At 39.8% G+C, this 17905-nt stretch overlaps 1 protein-coding gene across 2 annotated transcripts in view; it reads left to right on the forward strand.

The window, feature by feature from the left end:
• Positions 1–428: 428 nt before the first annotated feature.
• The window catches only part of LOC140483223 (acetyl-coenzyme A synthetase 2-like, mitochondrial), a 78286-nt gene continuing 60809 nt past the window's right edge, over positions 429–17905 (forward strand). For both annotated transcript variants that reach the window (XM_072581305.1, XM_072581306.1), the window contains exons 1-4: positions 429–807; positions 9785–9881; positions 11879–12078; positions 14639–14814. In XM_072581305.1, coding sequence (XP_072437406.1) covers positions 429–807; positions 9785–9881; positions 11879–12078; positions 14639–14814 — 852 coding nt within the window. The remainder of the gene's footprint in view (positions 808–9784; positions 9882–11878; positions 12079–14638; positions 14815–17905) is intronic.

The raw sequence follows: 17905 nt of genomic DNA on the forward strand, positions 1-17905 counted from the left end.
TCCCAAGAGTGGGCACTGGTTTCATGGCCCCCAGCACATTCCCTGGGTCGGTGGATTGATAATTAGTGATATTATCAATGGGCCATCTCCTCCCCTGAAACAAAGTGGCTTTGTGATGTCAGCTTGCTCTTGCGACTTCAGGCGTGTGGATAATGCATGCATTTGAACTTTCCTCACCCCATGTTTCTTTCGGCAGCATGTCTTGCAGATCTCTCGCGATCCTAACCTCGAGGGGGCCTCTTTCAGCTGAACTGTCTTCGTGCTGCACAGCTTCCTCTTTTGGGCAGGACTCTGACCCAGACTGGGTGGAAGGCAGCGTCACTTTGCAAGGAATCTTGCCCAGGGATCTTCGCCCACCGCTGACTTGCACAGTACCTCCTTCCCAACGGAGAGCGTTCCGGTAAACTCTGTAAATAAGAGACCGGGACATGGCAGCGATCATGGGGGGTAGCCGCTTGCTCCGGATTGCCTTCAGTCGTTGCCCGCGACCCTCTGCAAGTGTCAACGAGAGGACCGCAGCCAGGGTGAAGGGTTCTCCCCGGGGCTTGGACCCGAACAAGATCCGGACGTTTCACGCTACTTCCCCAGCCCCGAACATCAGCTCATTCCTGCCGGAGTCCAGTTCTTTCCCTGGGGTAAATTCTTACGCCGACCTGTTGGACTTCGCCATCAGAGATCCCGAAACCTTCTGGGGGACTCTGGCCAAGGAGAGACTCTTGTGGAACCGGCTCTTTCAGCGGGTTCACGATTGTGATTTTAGCAAAGGCTCGATCGCCTGGTTCCTGGAAGGGCAACTCAACGTGTCAGGTAAAAACAAAACAACCACTTTTCTAAGAAAAAGTGTGGTCTGTACTTTCTTGCACATTTCAGATTCTGATAAACACCTGAAAAGGAATGGACAAAAACAAGCTCAGAGCGACAATCTCTATCTCAAATAAAGATTGGTTTATCAAAAATGACTTTACGAAATTTTCCGCCAAAAATGGCGATCGCAATGATGAAAGTTATGAACAAAATACTGATCTGTGTATCTTGTGTCTTAGTAAAGCAAAGTAAGTCCTTGTTGATGCAGGAAATAGAAATATTTTGCAAACTATATGTGGGAATCGTGACATTGAAAATGAAACTGAACTTGCAGACTTCTCTGTTTGCTAAGAGATGTCGAGTTGGTTCGTTATATTTTTAAATCAAACCTGTTGTTATCATTGTTTAGTTTACAACGTTGAAACAGTAAACCTTTTACCTACAGAACTTTTAAGTTCAGTCTGCCTGGTAGTTAAAATGACGAACGGTAAGAAGGCTGTACAGTTAGCACCTTCTACGATATCAGGACTCTGAAACGTTTTACCCTGAAAGCACAATTGCAGGGAGGTCATTGTTGTAATATTGGAAACGTGGCAGGCAAATTAGATTACTGTGAAATTTAAACCGAGCCTCCACAGCAGTGCAGCTTTCAACAAAAAAACACTTCACAACTTTAATTTATTTAGACCTTGATCAGCAACTGTACCACATACAGTTTCAAAATAATTGGTTCCATTGAAAGTATTACTGCAACACTTATATTGCAGAGCATTTATCTTTACGTTTCCATTATAAAACTTTGAATTAACGCCCAATTTAGTCCCCAAAACTGACTCAATTAAACTAAGACAAACACACATTAACCAGCAATTGACAAAGTATCAATTGTAGAGCAAGTGGAGAAAATAGAGAAACATTGTTGATTTCCAGGCGGTGGATATTTTATATCGGCTTTCTTCCGGAACATGCTTGTTGACAAATACAGGTCATGCCATTTGGGGGTGGGAGTGGGTGGGACATGCTAAGATAGCGGTGCCTGCTGGATAGGACTTTGCAGATGGATTGTGAGTAGAAAGCAATGATCAGTTGGGGGAGGGAACTATTGTAGGTGTGCTTGAGAGGTTGAGGATAGCACTTTTTTCCTCCCCCTCCCTACAAGCAAGACTGTAAAGACCTAATAAATGCAGTCCTTCTCACCTTCCTGCAGCTCTTGGCATTCGAGCCCTGGATACTAACAAACCTTTGCTTAAATTTGAGGCACATTTAAATGACTGGACGTGCCTCACTTTCTCCAATCGCTTCTCCGAAAAATGGAAATTTTTAAGTGAGCGGGTGAGACTTAAGTTTCATATTTTTGAAATTTTTAACAATCCCCTTCTCCTGTTGAGAGCACTCTGGGTTTTAAGTTACATCAGTGTCTCTACTGAGAAAGCCTAGGATTTGTATGCTTTTCCCTTTAACATTGTATTAATTTGTCCAACCACGATCATGACTGATGACAAAAAATAAAATGTGCTGCAAAGACAAGCCAGCATTCAGTTGTGTTCAGTACTAACTGGCAAGGGATGTCCTTTCAGTGAGGCCTGTTCCATTTCTCAGGCTCGGCTTCATTAATGTGCCACTAGTTCACGTAAGCAGAATCATAGACTCATACAGCATGGAAACATTCCAACTGGTCCATGCTGACCAGATATCTCAAATTGAATCACTCCCATTTGTCTACATTTGGCCCATATTCCTCTAAACCTTCTGTATTCACGTATCTGTCCAAATGTCTTTTAAATGCTGTAATTGTCCCTGACCCTACCACTTCCTCTGGTAGTTCATTCAATACGTGCACAAGCCTTTGTGTGAAAAAGTTACCCCTTTTAAATCTTTCCCCTCTCATCCTTTAGTTTTGGCCTCCCCTACCCTTGAAAAAATACTTTGGCTATTTACCTTATCCATGCCCCTCATGAGGTTATCAACCTCTATAAGGTCACCCCTCAGCCACCAATACTTAAGGGAAAATATCCCCAGCATATTCAGGCTCGCTTTATAACTTACAAGCTCCAGACCTGGCAACAGCCTTGTGATTTTTTTCTGCACCCTTTCTAGTTTAGTAACATCTTTTCTATAGGAGGGTGACCAGAGTTGTATGCAATATTCTAAAAGTGGCCTCACTCGTTCATGAAATCTTAGCAGGACTTGTACACTTAATGGTAAGGTCCTAGGGAGTGTTGCTGAACAAAGAGACCTTGGAGTGGAGGTTCGTAGCTCCTTGAAAGTGGAGTCACAGGTATGCTTTCCTTTATTGATCAGAGTATTGAGTACCGGAGTTGGAAGGTCATGTTGCGGCTGCACAGGACATTGGTTAGGCCACTGTTGGAATATTGCGTGTAATTCTGGTCTCCTTCCTATCGGAAAGATATTGTGAAACTTGAAAGGGTTCAGAAATGATTTACAAGGATGTTGCCAGGGTTGGAGGATTTGAGCTATAGGGAGAGGCTGAACAGGCTGCGGCTGTTTTCCCTGGAGTGTCGTGACCTTATAGAGATTTACAAAATTATGAGGGGCATGGATAGGGTAAATAGACAAAGTCTTTTCACTGGGATCGGGGAGTCCAGAACTAGAGGGCATAGGTTTAGGGTGAGAGGGGAAAGATATAAAAGAGACCCAAGGGGCAACCTTTTCATGCAGAGGGTGGTACGTGTATGGATTGAGCTGCCAGAGGATGTGGTGGAGGCTGGTACAATTGCAACATTTAAGAGGCATTTGGATGGGTATATGAGTAGGAAGGGTTTGGAGGGATATGGGCCGGGTGCTGGCAGGTGGGACTAGTGGGTTGGGATATCTGGTCGGCTTGGACGGGTTGGACCGAAGGGTCTGTTTTCATGCTGTACATCTCTATGACTCTATGACATCCCAACTCTTGTACTCAATGCTTTGACCAATGAAGGCAAGTTTGCCAAATGCCTTCTTAATCACCCTGTCTACATGCAATGCCAATTTCAAAGAACTATGAACTTGCACTCCTAGGTCCCTTCAACAAATGGCCGTCTAGTTGCAGCTTTTCACCTATTAGTTAATGCAGTGGTGGGTAGGCCAACACTGGATAAGTATTAGGTCAGAGTCAGGGAATGATGGTGATCATAGAGTAGAGGGTGGTGCCCAGGGTGGCAGCAGTCCTTATTTATGTGTGAGAGCCCTGAGGAGCGCTAGTCCTCATGTTCTCAAGTCCCCAGAGAAAAATACCTTAAATTGTGTAATTTTGGGCATTTTCTGCTGAAGCACATGTGAAACTATTTATCCATGTAAATTGTGATCAGTTTTTGACATATGTAATTTTTTTCAACCACCACCTGTGTAGCCAATTAAATATTTACAAACAAAGCCTATTATGGGCAATGCAAACCATCAAAACTGGGGGACAGACCAACCTTTGTTCTTTTCCTTTTTTTCTCCCTAAGTAAATCTTTACTTTTTTAATTGTGAGGAGACTCTCTAAATTTCCTGTTTTTCTCTATAATACCCCCACACTGCCTTTGCACCCGAAGGAGGCCCAGTATTAGTGCTGATATTTTTGCCAAATCAGTTGTAGTTGTGTATGTATGTGTAATGACACAGTGAAAAAGACACCATTGTGCTAAAAGACGAACCTTCATAACTCAGTTAACACTGTGGAAAACAGATTGATCCAAATTAAGTGCCTGTGAGGCACTTAATTAGCTGTTTGTGGAAATCCTGTGGTGCAAAATTGCCAGCTGAATTTCTTGCCGAAAACAATGACTATACTTCTAAATTACTTAATTGACTGCAATGTGCTTTGGGTATCCTGACATTGTGAAAGATGCTATATAAATCCAAATTCTATCTTTCTTTGTGATTAGTGATGATTTATCTAAGAATATCTATTAAGCTCGGTTTCGAAAATTTAAATTGTTGTAACATCCTCACAACTTTTCCAGGAGAATGTTTAAAATTTCCATTGCATGAACAAATGAATTAGGAGAATAAGCAGGCCACTCACACTCTTGAGTGTGCACCATTTTTCAACAAGATTATTGCAAACCCAGCCAATCCAATCCTTCTCATAAGACAATTTTCTTATTCCAGGTAACAGTCTAGAAAATCTTCTCTGAACTGCCTGCAACACATTTACATCCTTCCTCAATAAGCAGACTGAACCCTACATACAGATATCAAAATGTGGTCTCCCCAATGCTTCGTGTAATTAAAGCATAACACCTTTGTTTATGTTCACTTCCTTTTGCAAGAAAGGAAAGCAGTCTATTAGCCTTCATAATTATTTGCTGCGCCTCCATATTACCCTTTTGTGCTTTGTGCACTATAATAACCAGAACCTTCTGCAACTTGGAATTCTGCAGTCATTCTCCATTTAAATAATGCTCTGCATTTTTATTTATCTTGTCATGGTGAACAAATTCAATGTCCCCTAGAATACTCCATATGCTGGCTTTGTTTTCCACTCAATACATTTATATATATTTGCAACCTCCTTATATCTTCTTTACAACATATTTCCTTTTATACCTATCTTTGAGTTCCTTGCAAATTTAACTATGATGTCTTCACTCCCCACACTGTGTCATTGAGATAAATTGTGAAAAAGTGAGGCCCCAGTGCATCACATCTGGCCAATCAGAAACAACATACTTATGCATACTTGCTCTTGCCTGCCAGCCAGCCAATCTTGTATCCATGTTAATTTGTTACCCACACACCATGAGCTCCTAATTTTCACCAATAACCACTAACATGATATCTTGTGAAATCATCTGCAGGCTTTTATTATACACAGCATGTATTATTCCTTCAAAGAATTCCAGTAAACATGATTTCCATTCACCAAACCATGCTGATCCTTCCCTATTCCCTTTTGGTTTTCTGAGTACCAGGTATAATTTTTTGAATAGCAATACTAAAACCTTCTCATGATACACATCAAACTAACTGACTGATAGCTTCCTGTCTTCTGCCTGTGTCCCTTCTTATATTGAGCAGTTATATTTGCTACTTTCCAATCTGGCAGAACCTTTTCAGAGTCTAGCAAACTTTGGAAAATTAACATTAAAACATCCATTTTACTAGTCACCTCTCTTAAGACCTGAGGATTAAGTCCATCAGGAGCCAGAGACTTGTCAACTTGCAGCTCCCTCAATTTGCTCATAACATCTCCTAGTGATTGTAATTTCACTAAGTTCCTTTCTCCTTATACTTCCCGATTTTTAGCTATTGGTTGAATACTGCTTTTCTATTAATTTATCCTTAGTTTAGTACAGGGTATCCAGTTCATTTCAGCTCTGTCTGCTTTCATGCCCACATAGTTGCCCTTATTTAAGTTAAAAATACTTGTCTCAAATCCACTCTTCTCCCTTTCAAACCAAATTTAAACTTTAATCTTACACTGTGTGTGAAAAACTATTCCTGATTTCACTTCTGCATTACCTAGCTTGAACTTTAAGATAATGTTCAGGACCACCCTAGCAAAGGGAACAGTTTCTCCATACCTATCCTATTAAACTCTTTGATCATTTTAAACATCTGCTAAATCTGAGGGAATACAAACTGAGTTTATGCAACCTGCTGTCATACTCCAACCCTTTAAAACTAGTATCATTCTGGTGAATATATGGTCCTCCAACCAAGGCTCAGTATATCCTTTCTGAGGTGTCATACCCAAATCTGAATGCAGTAATCCCGATGGAATGTGGCCATTGCTTTGTACAACTGAAGAATCAGATTATATTGATTAATCCAGATAGTCAGACTACAAGGCCAAAACAAGTTTGACAGCAGCTGACTAATACAAGGTAGAACTGCTTTGGCAAAGAAATCAGTAACTTGAACGTGAGATGATTTTAGGTTTAACTATTACTTTACACTGTAGTGCCACTATACCACTTAGAATATAACTCATTCCTGAAAACGGGCTTTTACTGCCTTTTCTTTCCAGTGATATTTATTGAAGTATTCCATGGATCACTGCCAAATCACGTTTGTTTGAAGTTCATCATCATAAATAAAGCATATTTTCTTTCTGGATTATGGTCAAGTGTTTAGCACACAACTGTACAATCATGAACAGAACGTGGGTAGAGTGGAGGAGGTTGAAGTAGTGTAATTAGATCATAGGTTATGCAAGTCGTTTAGACATAGCTGAGCGATAAAAGCACAACTAATTCTGAACAAAGGAACAAGTTTTTCCAAGAACTTAAATTGTACATTCAAAAGAGATTTAATTTAAAATATATTTATAATTTATCCATTATAGCTTTCCTCCCATTGATAGTTCTTCACCTATAGCTAACATTAAAAAATAAACTTTGAAATACTGATAATTATAAGCTAAGACAGAAAATAGCCAATTTTCTCTCTATCATTAAGCCTGCCTACTTCTAGGCCCTCACTAATTCTAACGTTCGGCAGGATTTAATGTTCCTTACATGGAGAACTTGTGGGTAACGCATGTTGCTTCAATGGGGAAGGCCTAACCAACCTAATTGTTTGTCAGGCATTTAATTGGCCAGCATCAGGCCTTCCCCAGGATTTAAAATTCTGGCAGCAGAATTTCAACTTTTGAGAGCTGCTTGTCAATCAAAGACTGGCAGCTCTGCATTGCTGGCAGTGTCACCTTGCATATGGATGCTGCTAGTAGTGTTGCAGGGACTTCACCAGGGACTGCCATTAGATCACTAGACTTCAGTGGGTGTGTGTATGTTGACCATCCTAGGGAGGGGGTCACTGGACAATTTTCTTTTTATTAGATTACCTACATATAGGAAACAGGCCCTTTGGCCCAACAAGTCCATACCGATCCTCTGAAGATTAACCCACTCACCCTGACTAATGCACCTAACATGATGGGCAGTTTAGCGTGGCCAGTTCACCTGACCTGCACATCTTTTGGATTGTGGGAGAAAACAGGAGCACCCAGAGGTAACCCACACAGACACAGGGAGAAAGTGCAAACTCCACACAGACAGTCGCTTAAAGTGGAAAACGAACCCGGGTCCGTGGCGCTGTGAGACAGCAATGCTAACCACTGAGCCATCATGTCACCCAAAAAGATTAGAGGACCCACCATTCGTGATGCCATATCCATTGATTGGAGTGTTGACAATAAGAGACCGGCTGTTGGAAACCCAAACAGTTGGACATTTTTCAGAAATCTTGGGTAAGCCCATGCAACTTTAACTTAATCCCTAAATTGTGGTGGGCTCAGGGTTAATTTATGTCAATTTGCTAGATAAGCCTAACTGATTTCCTGCCACAAGTGGATCAGTTTCCCACTTGGGACCTTCCTGCTTGAGACTTAATTATGGGGGTTTTTCCTTTGGCTGTCAGTACATATGACTATTCCAGTGCTCTCCAGCTAGTGACCCATTTTTCATTACTCATCAACTCATCCAGAGCTTGGCTGCCCATTTCATAATTTGTGCAAAGTTCTGCTCTGCCCTTACCACTGTGCACCACTGATTTATGTTACCTCCCAGACCGTGAACCTCTTGACTTAAAAACTCATTCTTGTGCTTAAATCTCTTCATGGTCTTGCCTCTCCATATCTCTGTAACCTTACCTAGCCTTTTAATTACTGAGAACTGTGGTCCTTCAATTCTTATTACTTGCATATCCTCCACTTACTTCACCACAGAATTGCTGGCCATGCCTTTGTTTATCTAGACCCTAAGCTCTGGAATTCCTCATTGGGAATGTAAATCTCACTGTTTCTTCCTTCCCTCTCTTTAAAGACACATAAAAAAAATCCACCTTCGAGCTTTTAATTGTCCTTCTGATATCTCTGTCTTTGACATGTTGTCAACTTTAGTGCAATTACACTATATAAAGCACCTTTATGACAACGTACTCAGTTAAATGCACAGAGAGAAATAGGTTGCTAGCCAGAAGACAGTAATTTAAAGTAATTGACTAAAGAATCAGGGGAAAGGTGAGGAGAAATCTTTGGCAGAGCTATGTTTTGTAATCTGGAGTACAGTGCCCAAAAGGATGGTTAAATTAGATAAAGCGTTTCGCTTTATTCGAAACGCTCCGCACCAGCTGGTTTTCAGAATTCGGAATTTTTCGAATTTCAGAGTAGGTGACATTTCAACTGTGAAATGTTTTAAAATATCTTATCGAACAGCAGACTCACAGTGATTACGATGGGCTCTGAGACAGAATTGAGGCCTGCCAGTGCTGGACCATACCCCCCACCACGTCGCACAACGAGTGGGTGTGGAGTTGGGTTAACTGGTTGCATGCCAAACAACCTTGTTCATGAGATAAAAACTTCACAAAAAAAACCTTGGATTTTGGAGTTTTTCGGATTTCGGGATTTCAGATAAAGGATTGTCTACCTGTAGTAAATTTCAAAAGGAGACAGATATATACCTGAAATGGAAAGGTTTTCAGGGCAGTATTACAAAGAATGAAGTATGAGAACTAACTGGAATACCTGCTTCAAAGAATCAACACATGAATGATGACTCAAATAGCCTGCTTCTGTGTTGTGAGATTCTAAGATAGCACAGGATTTATCTCTGTGAAGTAAATATATTAACATATTCATTGTCAGGAGGGGATTTCTAGAAAAGAATTTTCATGACATTCGTGTGAGCACCCCCTCTATGTTTATTATATATGATGACCTATTAATTTTACCAATAAACATTCAGGGAGATGCAGCTAGTATATTGCGTAGCTCATAGCTATATAATCCTAAGCACTTCTGCCTCTCTTAAGACCCACCTTAAAACCTACTTCTTTCACCAAGCTTTTTGTCATCTGGTTGTTCTTTTCTCTCCCTACCTTTAATTTTGTAACATACTTGTGAAGTATCTTGGGATGTTTTAGTAAGTTGAGAGCTGTTGTTAAGTGAAGCAAAAAAATACAAGCTGTTGTATTTTTTTGCATCAGCTGTCACCTCTAACAGTTATCATTTAATCTATTGTAATAACTTTGATTTTTTTTCCCCCCTCAGTGAATTGCTTAGATCGTCATGCCAACCAGTACCCCAACAGAGTGGCTTTGATCTGGGAGAGAGATGAACCAGGCACAGAAATAAGGATTACTTACAGGTACAATCTTTAGTACACAATAACCCTTTAAACTATTTATTTTTCTAATTGTTACGACACAGCAGTGAACCCTTCTGTTAATTAAACCAGACACCTAGAAAAGGTCACCTTGCCTCATAATCCATTAAAATATGAGTGATAGAGAACTCCCAAATTTCACTATTAAAGAAAATAACATTAATTTATTTATTTCACTCTGAACCTGAAACAACAACAATTCACAACTCTGAGCCCCCTTTCTCTTAACTGCTTATTATCTGCCTCCAACTCTATAACAATATATTGTTCCAATAAAACATTTATTAAAATCACATCAACTTAATTTCAAAACCATACAGCGACTGCCATCTTCGGTGTCTGTCTTCCAGCTGAAGCTATCCCTGGGTCGTTTTCTTTCCTTTTACTGCAAATATGTTTCATATGGAAAGGTACCTTTGATAGAGAATGTCTCCTAATTTCTTGGATCTGTGTTGATGGCAGCTGCTCTGTCTGATTTTCAAAATGCCTGCCTTTTTATATCCTCAACTTTAGATCGTCTCATTGATTTGATGTTGGCAAAAGAGTAGATTCAAACTTGAATGGGTTTTAGTTACCTGGGGCATAATTTAAGCTGATTGGTTAAATTCAAATTGTTGTCAAAACAGCATCCAAAACTCAGGTATCCATTTCACAGTCAAATATTACATATTTTCAATTTTCCAGGACACTCTGGGACTTAGTTATATATCACAGGTGCTTGTAAGCTCTTAGCGCAGAACAGCATTCCCTCTCTCTTAAAGGTACAATACATGCCTTTAACTTCATAACAACAATCAACCTGTTCAGGGATGTTATTACATACCTCTGGAGCAGGTGGAACTTTAAAGCAGTTTAACAAATAATCTTAAATTCAATTAAATATGTGAAAGGTGTGCAATTAAATAAATTAATATAATTAATCAAAGAACACTGGTTTATCATGATTAAATCATGATTATCCTTCCATGGAAGTTATCATGTCCAGCCTATATATGACTCCAAATTGAAATTCCTGACTCTTTATGCTCTCAGGGCAAGAACAGAGGAGTAATAAATACGACCTTGCCAGAGTTTCCAGATTCCACAAACAAATAAAACTTAAGCTGATAATAACCATCTGGTTCAGAGTGTCAGCCTTATTCTATGAATATGGAATTGTCATAAGAAATAAAAATAATTATTTGTTACTCTCAGTGTGAGGGAAAGTGGCGTTCAAGGCAGATGAATGCTGCAATTCACTTGTGAGGCCTAGAGATACACTTACTTTCATGGTAGTGTAAAACAAAGCAGTTTTAAACTACTTGTAAAGACTCCTTCAAACCTTAAATCTGTGTACAGCTGTCTCCATTGGGTTAAATTGGGGTTGACTGCCAATGATTTAACAGAACCCCATGTGGTCTCCCTATCCCCTTCCCCTTCATGTTTTTCATGCAAGCATTGCCCTTATCAGGCATTACTCGTTAATATTTCACTAGCCACATGAGTGCTTTCTTGGTGGTGGAAAATATCGAATAACATTTTTGCACAATGGTGTCTTTTTACAACTATGTTGCCATAGACACACACACAGCCACAGGTGATTTGTGGAAAGTATAAGCACCACTGCTGAGTCCTCCTTCGGTGCAGCGGTAGAATAGGGCAATTAAAAAAAATAGGAGTACTAGAGAGTCTTCTCAGTCTAGGAACTGGCTCTGAGCTAGCTGGTCAAGTCCATGTATTGTGCACATGTAAATAAAGGGTGACTTGATGACAGGATACTGGCAAAAAAAAACCCTATTGTGCATACATGTATGAGGCTTCTGTTAATTCAGGCAGCCTCTTCACTCCTCAGCCATTTTCAAATTTTAACAGAGCAGTCGTTTAACGTGATCCATTTTTAACTGCTGTCCTGGTACCTGATGGACACTTGAGTGATTGTCCACAACTACACCTGCCTGCCCTCTCCCCACTGATTAGTAAATTGATGTTTTGTGTTGCAGGGAACTTTTGGAGACCACGTGTCGACTGGCTAACACTTTGAAGCGTCATGGGGTGCAGAAAGGGGACAGAGTCGCAATCTATCTCCCAGTATCTCCTATCGGTATAGCTGCAATGTTGGCTTGTGCTAGGATTGGTGCTGTGCATACAGTAGTCTTTGCAGGTTTTAGCAGCCATGCACTGAGTGAAAGGATCTCTGATGGTAAGTCAACAAAGATCTTTCACATTTCTTTTTGCTGATTAATTTGTTGAAGAGTCACATCTATTTTCAAATCAAGCAGTTAGATGGTGGAACAGGTCATGTCAGATGTCCAGTCTACTGGAGGCATGGGTCTAAGTTCAAGTAAATCATAAATACCTGGTATTAAAAGCTTGTCTTGGTAATGGCAACCACAAAATGATCATTGATTCTAATAATGATTAACTTATATGCCTTAGGGATGGAGATTAGCTGTCCTAGTCTATATGTGACTCCAGATCCATAGCAATGGCCATCTAAGATAAATTAGCAAGCAGTGAGTTGCAAAGGGCATTTATGGACAGTCAACAAATGCTGCACTCGAAAGAATATAAAAATCTTGCATCTGGACCAACGTTCCTCCTGAGCTGTGCAGTCACACAGCTACACCATTCTCTGTGTATACCAATCAGTTTGCCAATGCATTGACTTCCAGCTTTGGAAGTCACTGCTGCAGAGGTCTGCGCACCGAAAAACGATTTAGAGGGAATATCAATGTGGATTTTCCTCCATTCATTGATCTGCAAGGTGCATTTGCTAAATTGATATCAGTTTATCCAATCAACATTTTTGATTGATTCTGTCTTCAATTTAACGGATAATCAAATAAATGGAGGGAATCTGCAATCCCATTAAATAAATATATATCTGAAAACAAAGTGCTTTCACTGCTGGAAATCTAAAATAAAAACAGAAAATGCTTTAAATGTTCAGCAGGTCTGATAGTATGTGGAAATAGAGAAACAGTGTTAATGTTTCAGGTCATGATCATTTCATCTTCCAGCACTTTCTGTTCAGATTTAAGAAAATATATACGCTGTTAATTTGATTTGATTTTTTGTAGTCATGTGTACCTAAGTCTAGTGAAAAGCTATACTTTATTTGTGAGCAGTACAGGCAGATCATAGCAAGCAAAGACGTGCAGATCCTGGGGTACTTACAGTGAAGCATACAGATTATACTGCACAGGAGGTGTGCCACGCAAGATCAACATTAACAAGATCAACACTGAAGTTCAGAGTAATTTGTGTGGTGAAAATAGAGTTTACACAGGGAAAGTAAGGAACAGTTTTGTAATTTTATTTGTATTACATTAGATAGTCATCTTGAATTGTATTATTGGTCTTGGATTATTTTTGTATTGTGGAAATAGGTATGCACAAAAGTGTTCAAATTCATTTCTGTTTCCAGTGTGTCATTTAGCTTCCAATATACATGCAATAGTCTCTTTTCAGAAAATAACATGCAATTCTGATCTCCCTCATATAGGAAGGATGTTGAGAAACTTGAAAGGGTTCAGAAAAGATTTACAAGGAGGTTGCCAGAGTTGGAGGGTTTGAGCTATAGGTAGAGGCTGAATAGGCTTGGGCTGTTTTTTTCTGGAGCATTGGAGGCTGAAGGGTGACCTTATAGAGATTTATTAAGATCATGAAGGGCATGGAGAGGGTGGGATGGGGGAAGTCCAGAACTAGAGGGCATAGGTTTAGGGCGAGGGGAAAAAATATAAAAGGGACCTAAGGTGCAACTTTTTCATGCAAAGAGTGGTGCATATATGGAATGAGTTGCCAGAGGAAGTGGTGGAGGCTGGTATTATTAGAACATTAAAAAGGCATCTGGATGGATATATGAATAGGAAAGGTTTGGAGGGATATGGGCCAAGTGCTGGCAAATGGGATGAGTTTATTTTAGGATATCTGGTTGGCATGGATGAGTTGGACCAAAGGGTCTTTTTCAGTGCTGTATGTCTCTATGACTCTATGACTGTACAATGAGCCAAGGTTCTATTGTAGCTGCACAGATTATTCTTTGAAATGTCATATGGTCAAGTTAACAGACATATTGTTCAGTGAATGTTTGAAATGGCATAAAAAGTTTTCATGATTTAGATGTCCTGACCTCATTTCAATTTGAGGTAAACATGCTATGTATTCTAAATGGAGCATCCACATTCTGCTACTTGACAAGCTGGGCTGCTGGTATAAAGGGATGGTGTGACTGGGTTGACAGTGGCAGGCAGTATATTTGTGCAACCAGGATGTGGTTAGCAGCACAATGAGCAAGGGTACTGCTGAACCCAATGACAAATATTATATTCTCAAACATGCAACAGTGTTGCAAGAACTCTTACAGATTACTGGATCACTTAAGAACCACATTCGGATGATAATATTTTGGAGAAAAATAATTTAGAACATAGAATAGCCTGTTCAGAGTCAGTATGTGCTGGAGGCTGTATCAAATTCTAGAAAGCCTGAGGAAAGCATTGACTGCACTGAGTTTTACTTAATGTCTGGAAGGAGTGCTAAACATTCACAAAGGGCCTAACACCAGGTTCAGGCAGCTGCCTGGATACTGAATGTCAAGACCACTGAGTGTCAGCCTTTTAACAGTTGATTTGGAACATGTTGCAAAACCCTGTGAACCTTTCCCTTTTTTGATCCAGTTTCCTAGCTGTAGAATTACAATTGCTTAGCATTTAAAATAAATCAGTGTATTATGACGGTGTTTGTCTTTGCCTAACTAGCCCAATGCAAGGCTGTTATCACCTGCAATCAAGGAGTACGTGGTGGTCGTATTATTGAGCTGAAGAAGTTAGTGGATGAGGCAGTAAAGTCATGTCCCACAGTAAAATGCATCTTTGTGGCACAGAGGACAGACAGCAAAGTTCCAATGAGCAATATGGATATATCGCTTGAAGAAGTAAGTCTACATTACAGTAACGCCGTTAAACTTAAGAAGCTTTTTTTTGCTTGATAGCTTTATATTTTTAAAAATTGTGTTTATTAAAACTGTCACTTTGCTAAGTTTGTTACTTAGTACAGGTGCATAATCCTTTATCTGAAATGCTCGGGACTAGCTGGTTTTCGGAATTCAGAATTTTTTGAATTTCAGAATAAGTGACAGTTTGATGGTGAAATTTTAAAATTTCTTACTGGTGTGATAAAGTACAGATTTGAGATGGCCCAGGGAATTCCTTATGAACTCAACCTGTAATCCTCTCTTTGTTCATCCTGGAGATCATACCTTTGGTAGTCTGGAATAAAAAATAACTCTTACAGATAGTTTAGTTTAAATTTTAATCATCCCCTTCATTTACTAATAGCATCACTGTTACAGTGATTTTAAGGATAATGAGGCACTCACATTCTATAAGTCATATTCAGGGAGTTTAGCCTCATAAATCCTGGCTGTGGCATGTAGCTGCTTTACCAAGTGTGCGAGATTTGTATCACTGGCCAGCTTTTTTTTTAATGTGACAAAAGCAGCAACCACGCTCTATATATCATAAACAAAGAATAAACACCAAAACAAACAGAACAAAACCATAGCAGACAAACAAAGCAAAACGGCAAAGCAAGACAAGCCAAGCTGAACAAACACAACAGAGAAGATAATATCGATCTAAAACTTTCACTAATCAACAACCCCAACAACAAACAAGATTAATGATTTCTGCAAAACATTCCTGACATTCTAAAATCCTGACAGTTTATGTTTTTAATACGTATTTAAACAATCTCATTTAGGGTTCCGTCAAGGTACCATGAGAATGAAATGGGGAAGCATCACACAAAGATGCAGACAAGACCAATCAAGGTGTAATCCTACCTTGTGGGGTAATTGGTCTCGAGTCCGACCCACAGGCGAAGTTCCCCTTTTCCAGTTTCACTCAAACATATCCCTTGTTGGAACCTTGCTCGCAGTGCCAAATGGATAAAATACAGATTTGAGATGGTCCAGGGAATTCTTTATGAACTCAACCTGTAAGCCTCTCTTAGTTCGTCCGGAGATCACATCTTTGGTAGTCTGGAATAAAAAATACGCTTACAGACAGTTTAGTTTAATTTGGATCATCCCCTTCGTTTACTAATAGCATCACTGTTACAACATAACACTGATACCTATAAGTCAGGCTAACTGGATTCTGATAACCCAGGAGAGTAGGACATCGCTCTTCTTTCAAGAGCCCTGGCAGACTACTCTGTTGTACTATCTCAAACAGACTACCTTTATGCACAAGTTTACAAAGGCTGTACTGTCACAAACACAGAAAGTTCACAAAAACACTGCATGTTCTGAACAAGACAGATAATAGTGAAGGACAATAATTTGAGAGAGAAGTTAATTGATACAGAGTTTCATTTTGAGGTCAGAATCAAAAATTGTTATTAATTTCATAAAGGAACAGCCATGAATGTTATCACTTGGTGTCCAGTTTGTACAGATTCATTGATGTTAAGGCAAATGTTCTTAATTGTCTTACCCTCCCTGGCTGTCTATTTTCTAGTGTGCTGCAAATGTGTTCTATAATTCAAAGTTACATTTTAGTCTACATGTTTAAGGAAAAGTTCTAAGGCTATAAACTTTCTCAGGAGGAGCAGACTCACTCAGTAAAATGGACCTTGAGAGAGAATTGAGGCCTGCCGGTGCTGGGCCACGCCCCCACATGTTGCATCTGAGAGACATGCATTGAGTGGGTGTCGACTTGGATTAACTGTTTGCGCGTCAAACAACCTTGTTAATGAGAAAAAAAATTCACAAAAAAACCTTTGGACTTCTGAGCTTTTCAGATTACAGAATTTCGGATCAAGAATTGTCTACCTGCATTATTGTGTAAGAGCCATTGTTAATAGTGGAACACATAGATGTTGACAATGAGATCTAATTAAAGCAGGAAAGCACAGGGCTTTCTGGGAAGAAAGAAGTTCTTGCATTTGTATATCATCTTTTGTGACGTCAGATCATGCCAAAAATTGCTTTAGATACAATCAAGTACATTTGAAGTAAACGCATAGAAGTGAGAAGTTGTCATTGTTGCTGGTAACACATACGACCAGTATGCTCATGGCAAAGTGCCACAAATCCAATGTGATAATGACCAGCTAATCTGATTTACTGATATCCTTTCAATGATAAATATTGAACAGGACACTGAGGAGAACGTTCTTGATCGTCACATAGTATATATTTTACATCCACATGGGACCTCAGGTTAACACCGAATCCATAAAAAGGCATATTTGAGAGCACAGCACTCCCTTAGTGTTGCATTAGTGTCAGTAAAGCTCAATTTGATTGATGGTATTATTGACAGTGATATGAACAATAACGTGGAGACAATGAGGTCTGCAGATGCTGGAGATTAGAGTTGAGAGTGTTTTGCTGGAAAAGCACAACAGGTCAGGCATGATTAAGGGCTCTGGCCCGAATGATTCCTGATGAAGGGCTCCGGCTCGAAACATTGATTTTCTTGTTCCTCGGATGCTGCCTGACCTGCTGTGCTTTTCCAGCAACACACTCTCAACTATGAACAATAACGTGCTCAGTAATATTTAGTTTTGAGTTCCGTGAGGAGGCATTTAATTCCAGACCGCAGTAGATATAGCCTTGGGAAAAGGAGCTGAATTCCAGAAGCAGAATGGAGATTTTTGCTCTTAATATGTATTTTACTGAATTTGGCATCAAAACTAAAGTAAATGGAAACTAGGGGAAAACTCTCCACTGGCTGGAATCACAGCTAACTCAAAGAAAAACGGTTATAATTGCTGGAGGCAAATCATCTCATCATTAGGACTGAGCTGCAGGAAGTCCTCAAAGAAATGTCTCTCAGACCCAAACATCCTAAGCTGCTTCTCACAACCTGTTCTCCATCATAAAATCAGAGTGGGGATGTTCGCTGAAGATTGCTTAATGTTCAGTTCCATTCACAACTTCTGACCAAAGAGGTAAACTGTGACTGTAGGCAGCAAGACCTGGATAATATTCAGGCTTGGGCTGCTAAGTAGCAAGT

This window comes from Chiloscyllium punctatum, chromosome 11 (genome assembly GCF_047496795.1).
Source record: "Chiloscyllium punctatum isolate Juve2018m chromosome 11, sChiPun1.3, whole genome shotgun sequence".
NCBI classification, from domain to species: domain Eukaryota; kingdom Metazoa; phylum Chordata; class Chondrichthyes; order Orectolobiformes; family Hemiscylliidae; genus Chiloscyllium; species Chiloscyllium punctatum.